This window comes from Phaethon aethereus, assembly GCF_964289735.1.
Source record: "Phaethon aethereus genome assembly, chromosome: 7".
NCBI classification, from domain to species: Eukaryota; Metazoa; Chordata; class Aves; order Phaethontiformes; family Phaethontidae; genus Phaethon; species Phaethon aethereus.
The window spans coordinates 36,717,700-36,732,026 of record NC_138583.1 but is presented as its reverse complement, the minus strand read 5'-3'; the positions used below and the strand labels follow the sequence as shown (position 1 = coordinate 36,732,026).

The 14,327-nt window shown below is 42.4% G+C and overlaps 2 protein-coding genes across 2 annotated transcripts in view; both read right to left on the bottom strand.

Annotated features, from left to right (window-relative positions):
* Positions 1-328: 328 nt before the first annotated feature.
* Positions 329-8,834, bottom strand: BUB3 (BUB3 mitotic checkpoint protein; the record flags this gene model as incomplete). The annotated part of the gene is made up of 6 exons (XM_082001900.1): positions 329-818; positions 1,157-1,334; positions 2,769-2,927; positions 5,914-6,065; positions 7,448-7,517; positions 8,640-8,834. The coding sequence occupies 6 exons, from the start codon at positions 8,832-8,834 to the stop codon at positions 598-600; spliced, it is 975 nt and encodes a 324-aa protein (XP_081858026.1). The 3' UTR covers positions 329-597.
* Positions 8,835-11,285: 2,451 nt separating this feature from the next.
* The window catches only part of HMX2 (H6 family homeobox 2), a 3,361-nt gene continuing 319 nt past the window's right edge, over positions 11,286-14,327 (bottom strand). The window contains exons 1-2 of the mRNA XM_082002233.1: positions 14,252-14,327; positions 11,286-13,733 (exon numbers count right to left, since the gene is read on the bottom strand). The exon at positions 14,252-14,327 is cut by the window's right edge and continues 319 nt beyond it. Coding sequence (XP_081858359.1) covers positions 13,193-13,733; positions 14,252-14,327 — 617 coding nt within the window. The 3' untranslated portion in view covers positions 11,286-13,192. The remainder of the gene's footprint in view (positions 13,734-14,251) is intronic.

Sequence of the window (14,327 nt, the reverse complement as noted above, 5' to 3'; positions counted from 1 at the left end):
AACATTCATGCCAGCGCGAGCTTAACAGAAATCTTTTACCTCCATCAATCAGTTTGCCCCATTTTGAAAGCAACAATGATAGAAAACTGTGTTATCAGAGGGCTGCAGCAAACTCCAATACACGGGAACTGAGAAAGCTTTTCCTTGATTTTACACAACCTTCCTAGAACAGCATCTAGATTCAGTTCTGGCTGTGACAGGCTGGGTGCATACTCAGTGTGTAAAGATTTCATTAATCCTAAGTCTTAAATATCCAAACACAGTAACATTTAGTCAAATAAGTTATGCTTGAATTCTTCACTTAATTCTTGAAGCAATGAGCTAGCAATAAGTCCACAGCTTCATATAATAGCACCTATTCAAAAAGGATAAGAGTTTGACATTCTTCTTCTACTAACAACTGGGCACAATTTTATCCATCAGACGTCTATCAACCTACGGATATTGAAAGCTTGGGCAAACAAGATAAAAATCAAAACCAACCCTACTGTCAAGCTGCACTATCTATTGGCATCAATAATGCTATTCATGAATTTAGGAAAATTAATAAATCTTGGGATGAATGCTCAGAAAGGCTCAAATATAGGTGAAGCATACTCACTTAGGTTTTGTTTCTGCATCTGTCACTTGGCGAATATAGATACCATCTTCAGGATGTTCAATGTCATCCATTTCATACATATATGAAGAAGCTATTGCAAGGGTAGTTCCATCATTGCTGAAGGCAAGTGATGCTATGCTTGTGGGATACCGATGGAACTGACACAGCCGCTTTTTATTAAATGGATCCCAAATGTTTACAAATCCATCGGAACCTCCTGAAAATTAATTTTTAAAAACTGTTTTTAAATTATAGTTGGGAGAATGGTAAGACTGAAAAGATACAGCAAAATAAAAAAAAAAGAGAAGGAAAAGAAAAAACTACCTGGAATTACTTTGTCAGTAAAAAAACAAGGCTATACAGAGTTGCATAATTCAGTAAAGAGCACAATGAATATTTCCCAAAATCCCTGTTAAAGCAATTAACTCTCACTGCATCAAATGATTTTAAAAACTCTGCTCCTGCAAGAAATACGACTTAAATGCTTAAAAAGTTAGGGCATTATGAAGAAAAGGCTTGATGCAAGTGTTACAAAAAATTGAGTATCTACTCTACCTGTAGCAAACGTGTTGTGGACGTTGTGGAAAGAAATAGCATTAACTGGATAAATCTGCTCAATGTTATTTTCTTTCAAACGGTGACATTTGAATGCATATTTCTTCTTCTGGATTTCTGGACTTGGATCCAAATATTCGACAGCAACACGACCTTCAATAGAACTTAAAACATAACCCTACCAAAAAAATTGAGATGTGCATTTTCGAAGTTTACAACTGGAAAAGAGGTCACAATACAATTCATCTTATACCCCTCTAAATTCAAATAAACAAAATGTAAACAGTTTTAAATTGTGTACAACCAGAAATTTTTTGTTACCACAGATCCATGCCATGATTAATAAAATCTGCTTCTATGAAAGAAGTAATGCAGAAAAAAAGCTTTCTGAGAGATTCTCATTGCACCATAGTTTGAAGCCGACAGTGAGGCTTTTAATTACCCCTGCAGGTCCAAACAAGTTGATTTGGGGGAAAAAATGTTAAGACTTAAGAACCCCTTGTATTTGCCCACCTATCCCCCAGGCCTAAATATCTCAAATATTAGAAATACTCTAAGGACTACCTAGTTTCAGAATTACATTACATTAAAATTAGTTCAGTGCTTTATACTAGCAGCTAAATACTCAAGTTGAAATAGTGTTTTCAGTGAAACTTGATTATAAGTGGTGACCACTTACTCAGTTAATTATAGTTCTGACTTAGAGCAACCTGAGATGCTTTTATTATAACTTCTGAGTTAAGCCTATAATTCATCTTTTCAGAAATAACTGTAATGATATCTAGCTATAGCAAAGTTTTTTAAAACTCATAATACAATACAATCTGGAAGATCAGCTTGTTTTACTATAGCTAGAACCAAAAATGGACAAAGCATTCATGCCATTTGAAGAACAAGTAACTCTGTCTCCCAATCCCTGTATTACCACTATGTACACAAGAAAATTCCCTTCCAAATTAGCTTGTCAGGAAAAGCTAATCTTTTTGCTTCACTTCAAAAAGAGAAATACCGCAAATACACTATGTTAACCTACATGGAACAGCTGTACGGTCATCTAAATTGTACAATTCCCCCTAGATAACAGATCATGGGTTCTTGAGTGCATGAGACAGACTCAAGAGTTAAAAAAAAAAGAAAGAAAAATATATAAACGACATTCACGTAGTTTTAATCCTGCCCCTGTTCACAGCCTGTTGAAGAACCTAGGCCTACCATGCATAAAGGCTGCCGAGCAACCGCCAATTCTGTCTTCCTCTCTTCTATTGCAACTTTGTGGGGTTTCTTTTTGTTTGTTTTTTAAGCACATGCCAGCATTTGTGATCCATTAAATTGGTTATTTTAAAAAAAGGAGACAAAACTGAGAAAAAATGAAAACATAATATGCTGGTAAGTCAGCGGCAAACACTCCTAAGCTACACTATTAAAAAGAGTTAACCTGGAACAAGAAGCCTCAACACCCCTTCTTTTCCCCCTCCCAGAACTTGATTATGAAACTTTGAAGACGAGAATTTTTTTTTTTTAAATGAAAGATGCAGAAAACTTGAAAAATAAACCAAAATTTTCCCTAAAGAATACTCAAGCAGAAACATAATTATTGACATGGTTGTTATACCTGTTTATTCGGAAACGCTCTGATACAGCGGGTCTGGTATTTCAGACTTGATTCTCTTCGCTGCTGAACATAACCCATGTTCCGTAAATCCCACACCAGCACTCTCCGACCTGCTGTCCCCACAATTAGTCTATCTCCGGACACAGAAAGCGTGTAGACCTTTACAAAAAAATTACAATATTTAACACTTAGGAGCCGGTATACAAAATAAAATGTCAGCAATATGCAATAACAGAACAGGTAACAGCTACAATAAAGTCTATAGCTATAGAATTCCCCTATCTTCAATTTATAACTCAAATTTGGGATAAACAGCAGTAACATGCAGCTGGTTAGTGATAAGACACTGATGTAGCATTTCAAAAGTTCACCCTTAATTCTACCTTAGCACATATCTCAAAAAAAAATAAAGCGCAAGGCAGCCCCATACTACATATAACTAATATAGTAAAAAAACCCATGCATATGCACTTGTGCAATTCTAAGTTTCAAGCACTTTTGTTCAATTACCAGTCTCCAGACCTCAGTGATATCTAAATCTTCCACACATGAGACTTCTTATGTTTGCTGGTATTACTCATGTTCTAAATGCTACACGTGGACAAAAGTATTTATGTATAATTTAAAAGGGAAATGAGTATTAGAAAAGTTTTCCTCAAAAATTATTTCAAGCATTACATTTATTGGTTATTTAAAGGCAAGAGGAAAAAAGGAACGGGGGAAAAGGCCATGGACATTGGGATTCATCTGCTTGGTATGCACAGCTTGCATTCCCAACTATCAATTCATGATCCTGCAGCTTAGTCCTACAATACCACATCACGTATTTTCTTCTCTGTTTTCCTCCATCTGGTAATACTGTGTTTTTCTTTTTAAACAGAATACTTCAAGTTGAGCTTCATTTTAATAAAGGGAAATAAATTGCCAAGAAACCATTAAAAAACAGTACTTCATACACTTTAATAAAACTAAGTGAAACTGAAGGAAGCAATATGCTCGACATCATTAAAAAAAGACTATGGCTTGGAATTTCAACTGTACTCAAAAAATTGGCTCATGAAAATATTCAGCTTCATATAAATTGTTTTGTTTCCAACTATAACTTGGGATGCAGTTAATCTGGAAGCATGTTTAAAAAAGAAAAAGAAAAAAGATTCAGTCAAAAACTCTGTGCTATCAAATGAATTGCAAGTTGTTGAGACACAAGCAAGATGGAATCCAGCTACCTGTAACTGCCCTGTCACTGAGCTACTAACAAGAGCGAACTGTGAGAATGAGCTTTTTCAAAAGTGATCTAAATGCAACTAAATACATAGGAAACAGGCACTGTATATACCTTAGATCTAGAATCAGAAGTGTAAGAGATCTGGTATCCTGCCAGAAGGATTCAATTTACTTTTGGCACGTGCTTGTACAATTTCACTGAAGCACCTAGTTTTACTTTCTGGTTCTCAGATAAAGCCCAATAAAACTATTCAGTTCTGGTAAAACTGCACTGAAATATCAGATGAAACAACTTTTCTCTTCATTTGCTATAACCATTTCTGGAGAAATTGTGTTTTCAAGTTAACTTCAAATTAAAAAACCCTAAGCCAACAGGTGTGTATGGGTGTATATATATGGTATGTATATATACATGTGTGTATATATACACACACACCCCAGAAAAAGCTTCCTTTAACCAATCCACATTCATTCAGCATGCATTATTTCTCTAAAATGTGATTATTGGACTTCCCTTTTAAGACTGAGGTCTTAAGATGGGTAATGTCTTAAATGGTCACATAGGAGTCGCCTAAAATTTTCCGACAATCCCAATTGCCAAATACCACTTACATATAAAGGGCAAGAAAACTTTGAACCAACAGTAGTTATTACACACTTTAACAAGACAGTTTTTCAAATCTCCTTTCATTATTGATGCAAAAATAGATCAAAAAATATTAATAAACGTTATATAAAATGTTTGTATACATGTATGGAAACAAAGGCGTAAAGAACATTAAATATCTTAAATCTTCTTTACAAACTGATGTCACACCTGTATAGCAAGTATTCTTTCTACACCGCACAATCATAAATCAAATGAAACTATTGTCATGCAGTTGAGTAGGTGTACACATTTATCAAAGGCAGCACTAAAAAAATGACATAATGAACCTTGCTGAACCAATAAGCAGCTTGATTCACTGTGGCTGTCCATTATATGATATTCTGTCAACAATTTATCACAGTTCTTTACATGCTATATACAACTATAAATCAGAACTAGAAATAATGCAATTACTTTGTTCTGTACAAAGGTCTTGCCAGAAGTAGATTCAGCTACGTTGTAACAAAAGTAATAGCTATTTAGATGCAATAGGGACATAATGATGGCTCATAATTATGACTTGACAATATGATGCGACAGAGCTAAACGAAGTTTTAAAAAGGTAAAAAGGCAAAAAAAAGAAATATTTGCATGCAGAACTACCCAGCAACCCAGCCTGTGTTTAGGAGTCTATGAAAAAAACAGGAAATTATTGTTCTATAATTCTTTCAATTACACCACTGTAAGCAATATAAAGATTAACACCACTAGAAAAAGCTTAAGACACTCCTTTTTATCTTATTTCTCTTGGTTCATCATTAGCACAGAGGATTTTAGTATTAGGAAAGTATCTGAATTTGCTAGGCATTAGTACAATGACACATAGATTACAAAGCAAGCAACTCTGTTCAACCTTAATACAAGTGAAAAAAAAACCAAAATATTACCTCAGGCAACATAACTGGCCTCCTACTATACCTCTATGCACATTTCAAAACAATCAGATCTTATGACTGTCAGGATCTGATATATCTGGAAGTCTTAATGCTTACAGAAATCAATAATGCGTATTACAACTAAGCCAAGGATTATTAATGATCGCTTTGATTTCACATGCTGTTTTTGTTAGGTTTCCTTCCTCAAGTTTGTTTTAGTATAAGAATTCGGTCCATCACGAGCGCTAAGAATTAAGTTATGCTTTCCTATTGATGAAACATAAACGTAACTTTTCGAAGTCAGTTCAGCTTAAGACAGCATCCTGTGTGGTGATGTTTACCAGTCACTGGATGCATTATTTAACATCTCACCCAGAATACAGCATCCAGTACATACCTTTTCAGGTTGAGAGAAGGTTCCTGCATTACAAGGAGTTCTGGGATCCCACAGTTTAACTGTTTGATCCCAGCTTCCAGTAACCATGACATTCACTTCTGGACAATACTCAACACATCTGATAGGAGCATCATGGGCGCCAACAAGGTTTTCTGTAAGAAAATACAACATATTGTAACTTTACTGGCTTTACTAACAGGCAGAATCTGTCGAATAAAGAATAAAAGGACACACTACTTTGGTACAAGCACACTATTTCCTGATGTTCCCAAGGGTGTATTGATATGCTAGGAGTCCCTTTAAGGATAGTACCATCTTCAGAAGTATAACTTCTGCAAAAAGCATGAATGTTAAATTCAAACTTATGTCCCTTGAGATTATGAAAGGAAGTTAAGAATTTTAAGCAGTCATAGAGAGATCTTCTGAGATATAAAGAAATGTTCAGTATCAAATGTTATCACCACCTGTGATGCAGACACTATGACAGAAAGCAACTTTAGCTTGTATATATTAACATGATGACAAAAGAAAGGAATTAATATTACATATTAATAAAAATATAAACACTTATAGAAAGTAATCTGTAACAGAATTATTTGGCCTTTTTCATAACATTACTGCACATACAAATCATTGAGCCCTGGCTGTTGGTGGGTTCTGGTTGACCACATTTGTCTCGGCACAAGATTCACTTTTCTCTTTAACACACAAACACACACACAAAAGTTACACAAACTAGCTCCATGTTTTGCACCAATGCTCAAAAGGAACATAGTTCCAGTGCCTCAATGTTGTTCAGCAAAAAAAAAAAAACAGTATAAGGCCATGTTTGACAAAGCAAAAGCTTTATACACATTCTGCCATACATGTGAAAGACCACTCTAAATATGTCTAAACCACAAACCTTTGAAAAATAACATGCTCAGTTTTAGTTCAGCTTAGCTAATTCCCTCTAATTGAGACACAGTAGCCTATGGCAAAGCAGGATTATCATCAGAAATCCAACTGATGGAGTCCTACAAGTGTCTACCAAACTTTCTGGCAAACTACCAAATGTTTTTAGGTGCTACTTCTGAGGGACACTAGTTATTCTGCTAGATAAAGGTACATATGATGCGAACCTTAAATCATCAGTGTGACAAGTATATAGCTACTTCTTTTCCTTCCACTTTCACCTTATAAAATAAGTAAATGAAAAAGAAATACACATGTAAAATACATCAATGAATATTCATCACGGGAGAAGTTTAAACTCTCAGTTTGGCAGCAATGTTAACCTTCTGTTAAAGGTGTTATAACACAATCTTCAATTACGCAGTAAGGAATACTGCCTTGTTCAGTGCCTCGGTAATGAGAAAGGGCTGCATAGCAAAGGAGCTGCTGCTGAGTACTGACAACTTAAATCAATAGAAGCTACTATTTAAAGCAAATATACCCCATCTAAAAAACTTGGAACATATTCCACTCCTGTAAGTACACAAATCTGAAGCTTAGACCAATTGTTGAGACCAGTTACAGAATTCAATCTGCTTACCTTGGTCCGTGTTTAGATCGTGCATTTTCAATTGCTGGTCTAATCCTCCACTCCAGGCATGGGTAGGATCCTATAAAGCAAAAAATTTAATCTTATGGCATGCATGATGTTTCCCTGGCTGCTATACACACAATGCCCTAGGCTCATAACACAGGACTTGCTTTCAAGAGTTTTTGGAAGATGGGAATTAAGACACAAGGGTGAAGATCCGGACCAGATCTAAACAGGCAGATATCAGAAGCTTTGCAAAATGTTTAAGTGAAGCACTTTTCAGCTATACTTTTTTTTTCTAATTTAAAACTAAAAAGAAACAAACACAGTTAGAGGCTATAGCAAATTATTTTTATTTCTGTAGCAGCAAAACACATAACGCTTATTTTTAAATGATTGCCAACCTGTGCCAGTTCCACCTAACTGAAGTGTGTTCCTTCTAAAACTGATTTGGAAACTGGAAACCATTTGAAAACTTATGTGTTGATCCACAGTACAATATGAGCTATGTGACAGAATGTTCAGTGAAAAAAGCACATGTAGAATTAAAAATTTAAACTGATACTTAAAACATTCAGTAACACATCAAGATCAAGTCACTGGAGGACACGCCAGAATACAATGCAAAAAAAAAAAAATTTATACTAACTGAAACCTTCCATTAAAAAAAAAAAAAGGCAAAATAAAAAAGTGGCACCAATAAATTTAGTCCGTTCCCAGTGCATTAAAAATACAGAAATCAAATATCTGGTAAATCGCTCACTTGGAACAATGCCGTGTTTCCAAAACAACCCCGTATGAGAAGGTTAAAAAGAGAAGAATAATTGGTTATGGGCATTTATTGTGAATAATGATTCCTGACCATACACTTCCAGTACGACTCTTTCTTACAAAGACACACACAATTTACCATACCACTGCAGAAGCAGCACAAAACAGCTCAAATTACTTTTGCCTATCGCATCTACCAGAAGTAAATTACTTGTGTGCCTGCACTCTTCACAGGAAATATCTATATTTAGGACCATAATGACATTCATCAAAAGAAGAATAATTGGCAAAAGTAAGCTATTTTTTTTAACCTAGATTTCAGGTAGGATTTCATTATCCCTTAAATTTCAGGGATTGACAATTTCTCATATACCTCGGGCACTCTATGTCTATCAAATAATAATTTAAAAAATACACCTTACACACTTACATAAAAAGCACAGTCAAGGACAGCTCCTGAATGTTGATATTTGAGTCTCATGGTGTTGGCAGGAACATCATAAAGTCGGACAGTTGTGTCCCAGGATGAAACAAGCAGAAACTGAGATGTATTTGGACTAAACTTTACTGATGAAATACCATCATCTGGAGTTTGATTTAGTTTGAATTCGTTTGATCCTGTCATCTGAAGAAAAGACAGTAATGCACAGATACAATTTTAGTAATAACAAGAACATAAGCCTAGCAAGTTAGTTAACTAACTGCTCCACCTTAAAGGTAACTTAAAGTAGGCCTGAAAAGTTTACCTGCTTTTACACAGAAAGAGTTCAGAACACCCAGATTTCTGACAAACTCTCGAAAATTCAAGATGCTAATCCCTGTCCAAACCTCAGTAAATTCCTCCCCCTATAGGGAGCTTTTAACTTGATATATAAAGTATAACATGGAATGAACAGTACAAGAAGTTTTTTATTATTATCTATAAGCACTGATACTGTTATTCACAAACATATTTTTCCCCCTATGCTACTATGTATCTGTCTGTATTTTTAAAAGTAAATATTTATAAATTACTGTGAGCATCAAGAAATTACTTTAAAAAACACATGCAGGCAGAAAACAATCTGATTTGAAAGCTCCAGCAAAAAGCATTGATTTGTTCCTCATTTGGTATGACTGTCATACGCTCCCAAGAATTGCAACTGGATCATCTTTTAAACAGTTTCAGGCTCTCTGCAACTTTCCAATCCTTAAGCTTCCGTAAGTGCTATAAAATGCTTCCAATGAAACAGCTTAGAGATATTTTTTTTTTCCTCTTTGAGTCTAAAGGTCTGATAAGAAAGTTATGCTTTGTGGGATACTGAAATGTAGAGCAAACATACAAGTGTGATGTGACAGGAAAAAAATATCAACAATTCAATGACAGATCAATGACTCTGAAGGTAACCGCAGCACTCACTTCATAGGACTACTTAGTTGTACACACAACAATTCAAAGGAGGAGAGCAGAGGCTTTAAGCAGCAAATTTTAGCTGGGAAGACAGCACAAACCTTACAAACACTCTGAAAGAAGAAACTGTTCATTACACGTATACCAACAAAACCATCAGAATTTATTATAGAAGGCTTCAGAAAGCCTTAACAGCACACTTCCTTTATGCTACAAGGACAGAGAAGTGAACTAGCTCAGATTTTCTATAACACTATCACTCCTGAATTTGCATGTACAACTGCAGAGGTAAGAGTAGACCTCTGAGAATAAATCAAGAGAGAATGAGCAGATGAACTAGGACATGGTTCAAATTTAGTGCACAATTGTTCTAATTCAGCATTTGTCAGTAACTGAACAATCATCAAGTTGTGTAATAATGTAAGCACTACACATTCTTACACTGGAAAAATTTCCTAAGTGGGAGCTTTGGTAAGTATTCTGTAAGACATCCTTCAAAAAAAAAAAACCCCACTATATAAACACAAAATGCTATTTCTGCTATTTAAACATGAAGTGAGGGGAAAAAAAAAACTTTTAAGAATAAGAAATAAAAACATCTTTCTTAACCCCGTTTCTTCATCTCTGCTTTGGGAATACCTGGGCAAGAGACAGACATGCTTGAGAATTTGCCACATGTATTTCTACATGAATACTATAGAGAATTCAGCAGCACTTTCACAACACTTTAAACGGTGAAATGTACCTCAGTGAGTATTTGAGATGGATGTACAAAGACACAAAGTCTAAAGGAATTCAGAACAACTACAAGAATTGGTCTGGACAGGCCAATTGCCTCGTCTACTTGTGGCAGAAAACAACAAACATGAGGATTTGAGGTGCCTGGTACAACAGTTACTAACCAGCCCAAAAGCAATCAAGAAGCAGCACTCCAGGAAGCAAACTTACTTACATCAGAAACCTGGAAAGGCCTCCCAAAGGTATTTTTAATCCAGAAAAATCTATAAAATATCAGAATTTAAATATATCCTACCTTTGACACATTACCAAAAAAAAAAAAAAAAGAAACCCCACAAGAAATGCGCACAAAGAGCTCTGCACATTTTCACAAATGCAACTGCTTCACAACCGGGACTGCCAAACAATAGTAATTGTCATGCCCACCGCAAACAACAAAGTCCTCCTAAAATTTATAAAGGAGACTTTATAGGGAAGATGCATGCTGCTGAAAATGCGATGCTGATTTAACTACAGGGTGCACCTTTGCAATCCCATCATGCCCGAAAGCTCATTTTTACTGAACAGATAAGAAATCGCTTTTATAGCTCCTCTTAAAATAGCACGCTCCATCACATTTAGCTAGCCAGTAAGCGTTTCTCGAACAAAGCGGGACGCTTTGTTAAAAGCGTTAGGACGACCAGCTTGTCCTTTCGTAAAGAAGACATTAGAAATACCGTTTTCATATTGAACGAGTTCCTCTCGCTGCTCCACGCAGCGCCACGGAAAAGCTTTCTTCCTGCAGCAGCAGCGGGTTACGGAAGCACTGAGGCGTCCGAGGAACGGTCGCTCTCGCAGTCCGCTCCCGGAGAAGCACGTCGGGATGCGGCAGATGGATGCTGCTGGCTGCGGCGGGAAGGGAAGAGAGTCAGAGAAGGGCCCAAAAACCGAGGGAAAGCCGAGGCGAGCGGCGGAGAGGCTCCGGCACTCGCAGCCCCGCCGGCGAACGGACGCGGAGCCAGGGCGCCCCGGGGCGGGGGGGGAACGGACGTCAGGAGAGGCCGCAACGCCCGGCGTGGCTGAGGGGAGGCAGCCGCCAGCCCGGGCGGGGAAAGGCCATCCCCAGGCCGAGGCGCCTGCTCCGCCTCAACGCTACCCCACGACGCAGGCCCCGGGCCCAGCCCGGCCCGGCCCGGCCCGGCAGGGAACCCGACCTCACCTCAGCGCTCCGCCCGGGCCCGCGCCTCCGGCCTGCCGACAACTGCCACCGCCGCCCGCGCGCACGCGCACGCCCAGCCACCCCGCGCTGCCCCGCTATTGGCCGGTTCGAAAGGGCGGAACCATACGTCCCGGCGTGCCCCGCGAGTCGCAGCTCCCGGCGTGCCGCCGCGGGGCATGCCGGGGCGTGTAGTCTGCCTGGCCCGGCGAGGCCCGAGGCGGGGACAGGGCGGCCGCCGCTCCCTGTCGCTCCCGTTGTCATCAGCGACTGCTCACGGGGGTGCCTGGGCGGTGGCGTTGCGGCCCCCGCTGGGGCTGCGGCGGCCTCGCCCCCGCCCAGGAGTGCCCGGGGCCGCAGTCGGTGTGAGCGCCGCCCGGTGAGGTGGTGAGGAGTCGGGTGAGGTGCCCCAGTGGGGGGCGGTGGCTGGCCCGGGCCCAGGGGGGTCCCAGCCAGGCCGCAGCGCCCGGCCCATGTCGCGGGGGTTGAAACGGCTACTGCTGGGCTGTCATGACGTTAACGGCCAAACACGAAATACGCATTATTGCCCCTAAAAAAAAAAAAAAGAGTCCGAAACGCGGAGGAGGGGCACGGGCAGCCGGGTGCCGACGTTTGCCTGAGCGTCCTCGCCGGCAGCGGGGGGGAGCTCGCCGCCGGGCAAGGGCAGCACGGGGCTGCAAAGCGGGCCGTGCGCCTTCAGGTGCCGGCTGTGCAGCGCTGGGAGGACTGACTCCTTCCCACGCGTTGAACATCACAATATTTATCCCTTCGGGTCTTTTGTTTCTCTTTTTTTTTTTTTCGTTACCCCGGGAAGGCACCCTTGTTATCGCTGCTGTAAATATCCCCGGCGGTCGGTACCGGCGGTATCCGCGGGGCCGGTGGCCGCGGTTTAAATACCACTTGCTGCGGGATTTACTTTGTGTGTGTGTGTGATTCCGTCCTCCGTGGGGAGGCAGCCGTGGGTGCCCCGGGGCGGGGAGAGGAGCCGGGAGCGCCGGGGTCACTCACTGGGAGCTGCGAGCCCGCTGCCTGTCACCGCGGCTTTTACCAAAATCCTCCGCAAACCAGAAAAAAACGGGCCCCGTTTCCGAAACCGCTTCTGAGCGTTTGAGAAAGGCCCTCCATCTTCCAAGCACAGGGGACCGAGCCCCCGCCAGTCCCCACGGGCGCGGGTATGGGCAGGCCCGCCTGGGATTCCCTGCAGGAAACGAGAAAACGAGCAGGAGGCAGAAAATAAAATAATAAGATTAAATAAAATGAACCCTCGGCGTGACACGTCGTTTTCGCTCTCCCGTACATCGGTCCCAGCCGCCGTCGGCCCCCCCCCGGCCCCGGGGTACCCCTCCGGGCAGGGCCGCCCGCCGGCAGCACGCGATCGAGCTGGCAAATTTACAAACGAGGCTTAAAACGTTTTATTTTTTTTCCCTTTCTTTAAAAATATTTACAGATCTGAAATAACGCTTTTGTAATTAATTTTTCTTTTCTTTTTTTTTCAAGTGGCAGGATAGCGGGGGGGGTTGCCCCGGGCTCTCCCTTGGCCCGTCCCTCCCATCAGTTTCGTTCCTCTGTCCCTGCCGCAGAGGCGGGCCGAGACCCCGCACGGAGCCCCGGCGCCGATGCCGGGCCCGACGGGGCGGCCGCGGGGAGGGTTGTGCGGCGATCAGTAGTCGATCTTGTTGTAGAGGTTGTAGAGCGGTAAGGCCGAGAGGTTGCTGCCGGGGTAGTAGAGAGGGGCGGGGAAGGCGATGGACCGGGGCACCGGCACTCGGAGGAGGGAATTGTCTCTGAACACCAGCGGCATCCCCACCAGAGTCTGCGCCGAGGCGTGGGCCATGTTGGCCGCCTCCAACTCGGCCGAGAGCTGCCGTTTCCACTTGTTCCTGCGATTCTGGAACCAGGTCTTCACCTGGGTCTCGGTGAGCTGCAGGCTGGAGGCCAGGCAGGCCCGCTCCGAGCTGCTCAGGTAGCGCTTCATGTCGAAGGTGGACTCCAGCTGATAGACCTGGCTGCGGCTGAACACCGTGCGCGTCTTCTTCTTGGCGGCGCCGGCCTGCCGGTCCCCCCCGTCGCGCTGCCTGTCACCGCAGGAGGGCGAGGTGGGTCCCAGCGGCTTCTCCTTCTCGTCCTTACAGTCCTGCTGGGGGGGCGAGAGGAAGGGCCCCCGCTCCCCGCCGCCCGCCGCCGCTCCGCTGCCCTTGGCGCTGCCTGCAACAGAGCCACAGCGCGGGGGTCGCACGGCGGCCGGCACCGGCACCCCCGACGGCCGAACCCCGCGCCCGCCCGCCCGCCGCCCCGGCTGGGGGAAGCACCGAGGCGAGCCTGGGTCCCAGGCTGGGACTGCTTCCCTATCCGACACGAGCCGGCAGGTTTTACTTTATAGCGTTGCATTTCACAGACCGTTTAGTCAGAATTAATGCTAAAATAAAATAATAAATAAATAAACGTCTTTCTTCCCCTCGCCCGAGCGCTATAAAGAAGCAGAATCTAAGACAACGAGCGTTATTCATCGCATCGCGCCTTTTCGGGGCATTCAGCCCCGGGTGGAGTGGGAAATAAAAAAAAAAAAAAAAGCCACCCTATTTTTGACGGAGCTCCTTCCTCCCCCCTCACGGGTCAAATCGGCTCTGCTCCGAAAGCCGGGAGGGGGGACATGCCCTCTCCCCGGGGCCGAGCCCTCCGGCGGCCGGCGGGCCCCGTCCGCCCCGTCTCATCCCGGTACTCACCGAGACAGGTGAAGCTGAGGGGCTGGTGCTTGTGGCACGCCTCGGCGGGGCCGTGCGCCTCGGGGCAGAAGC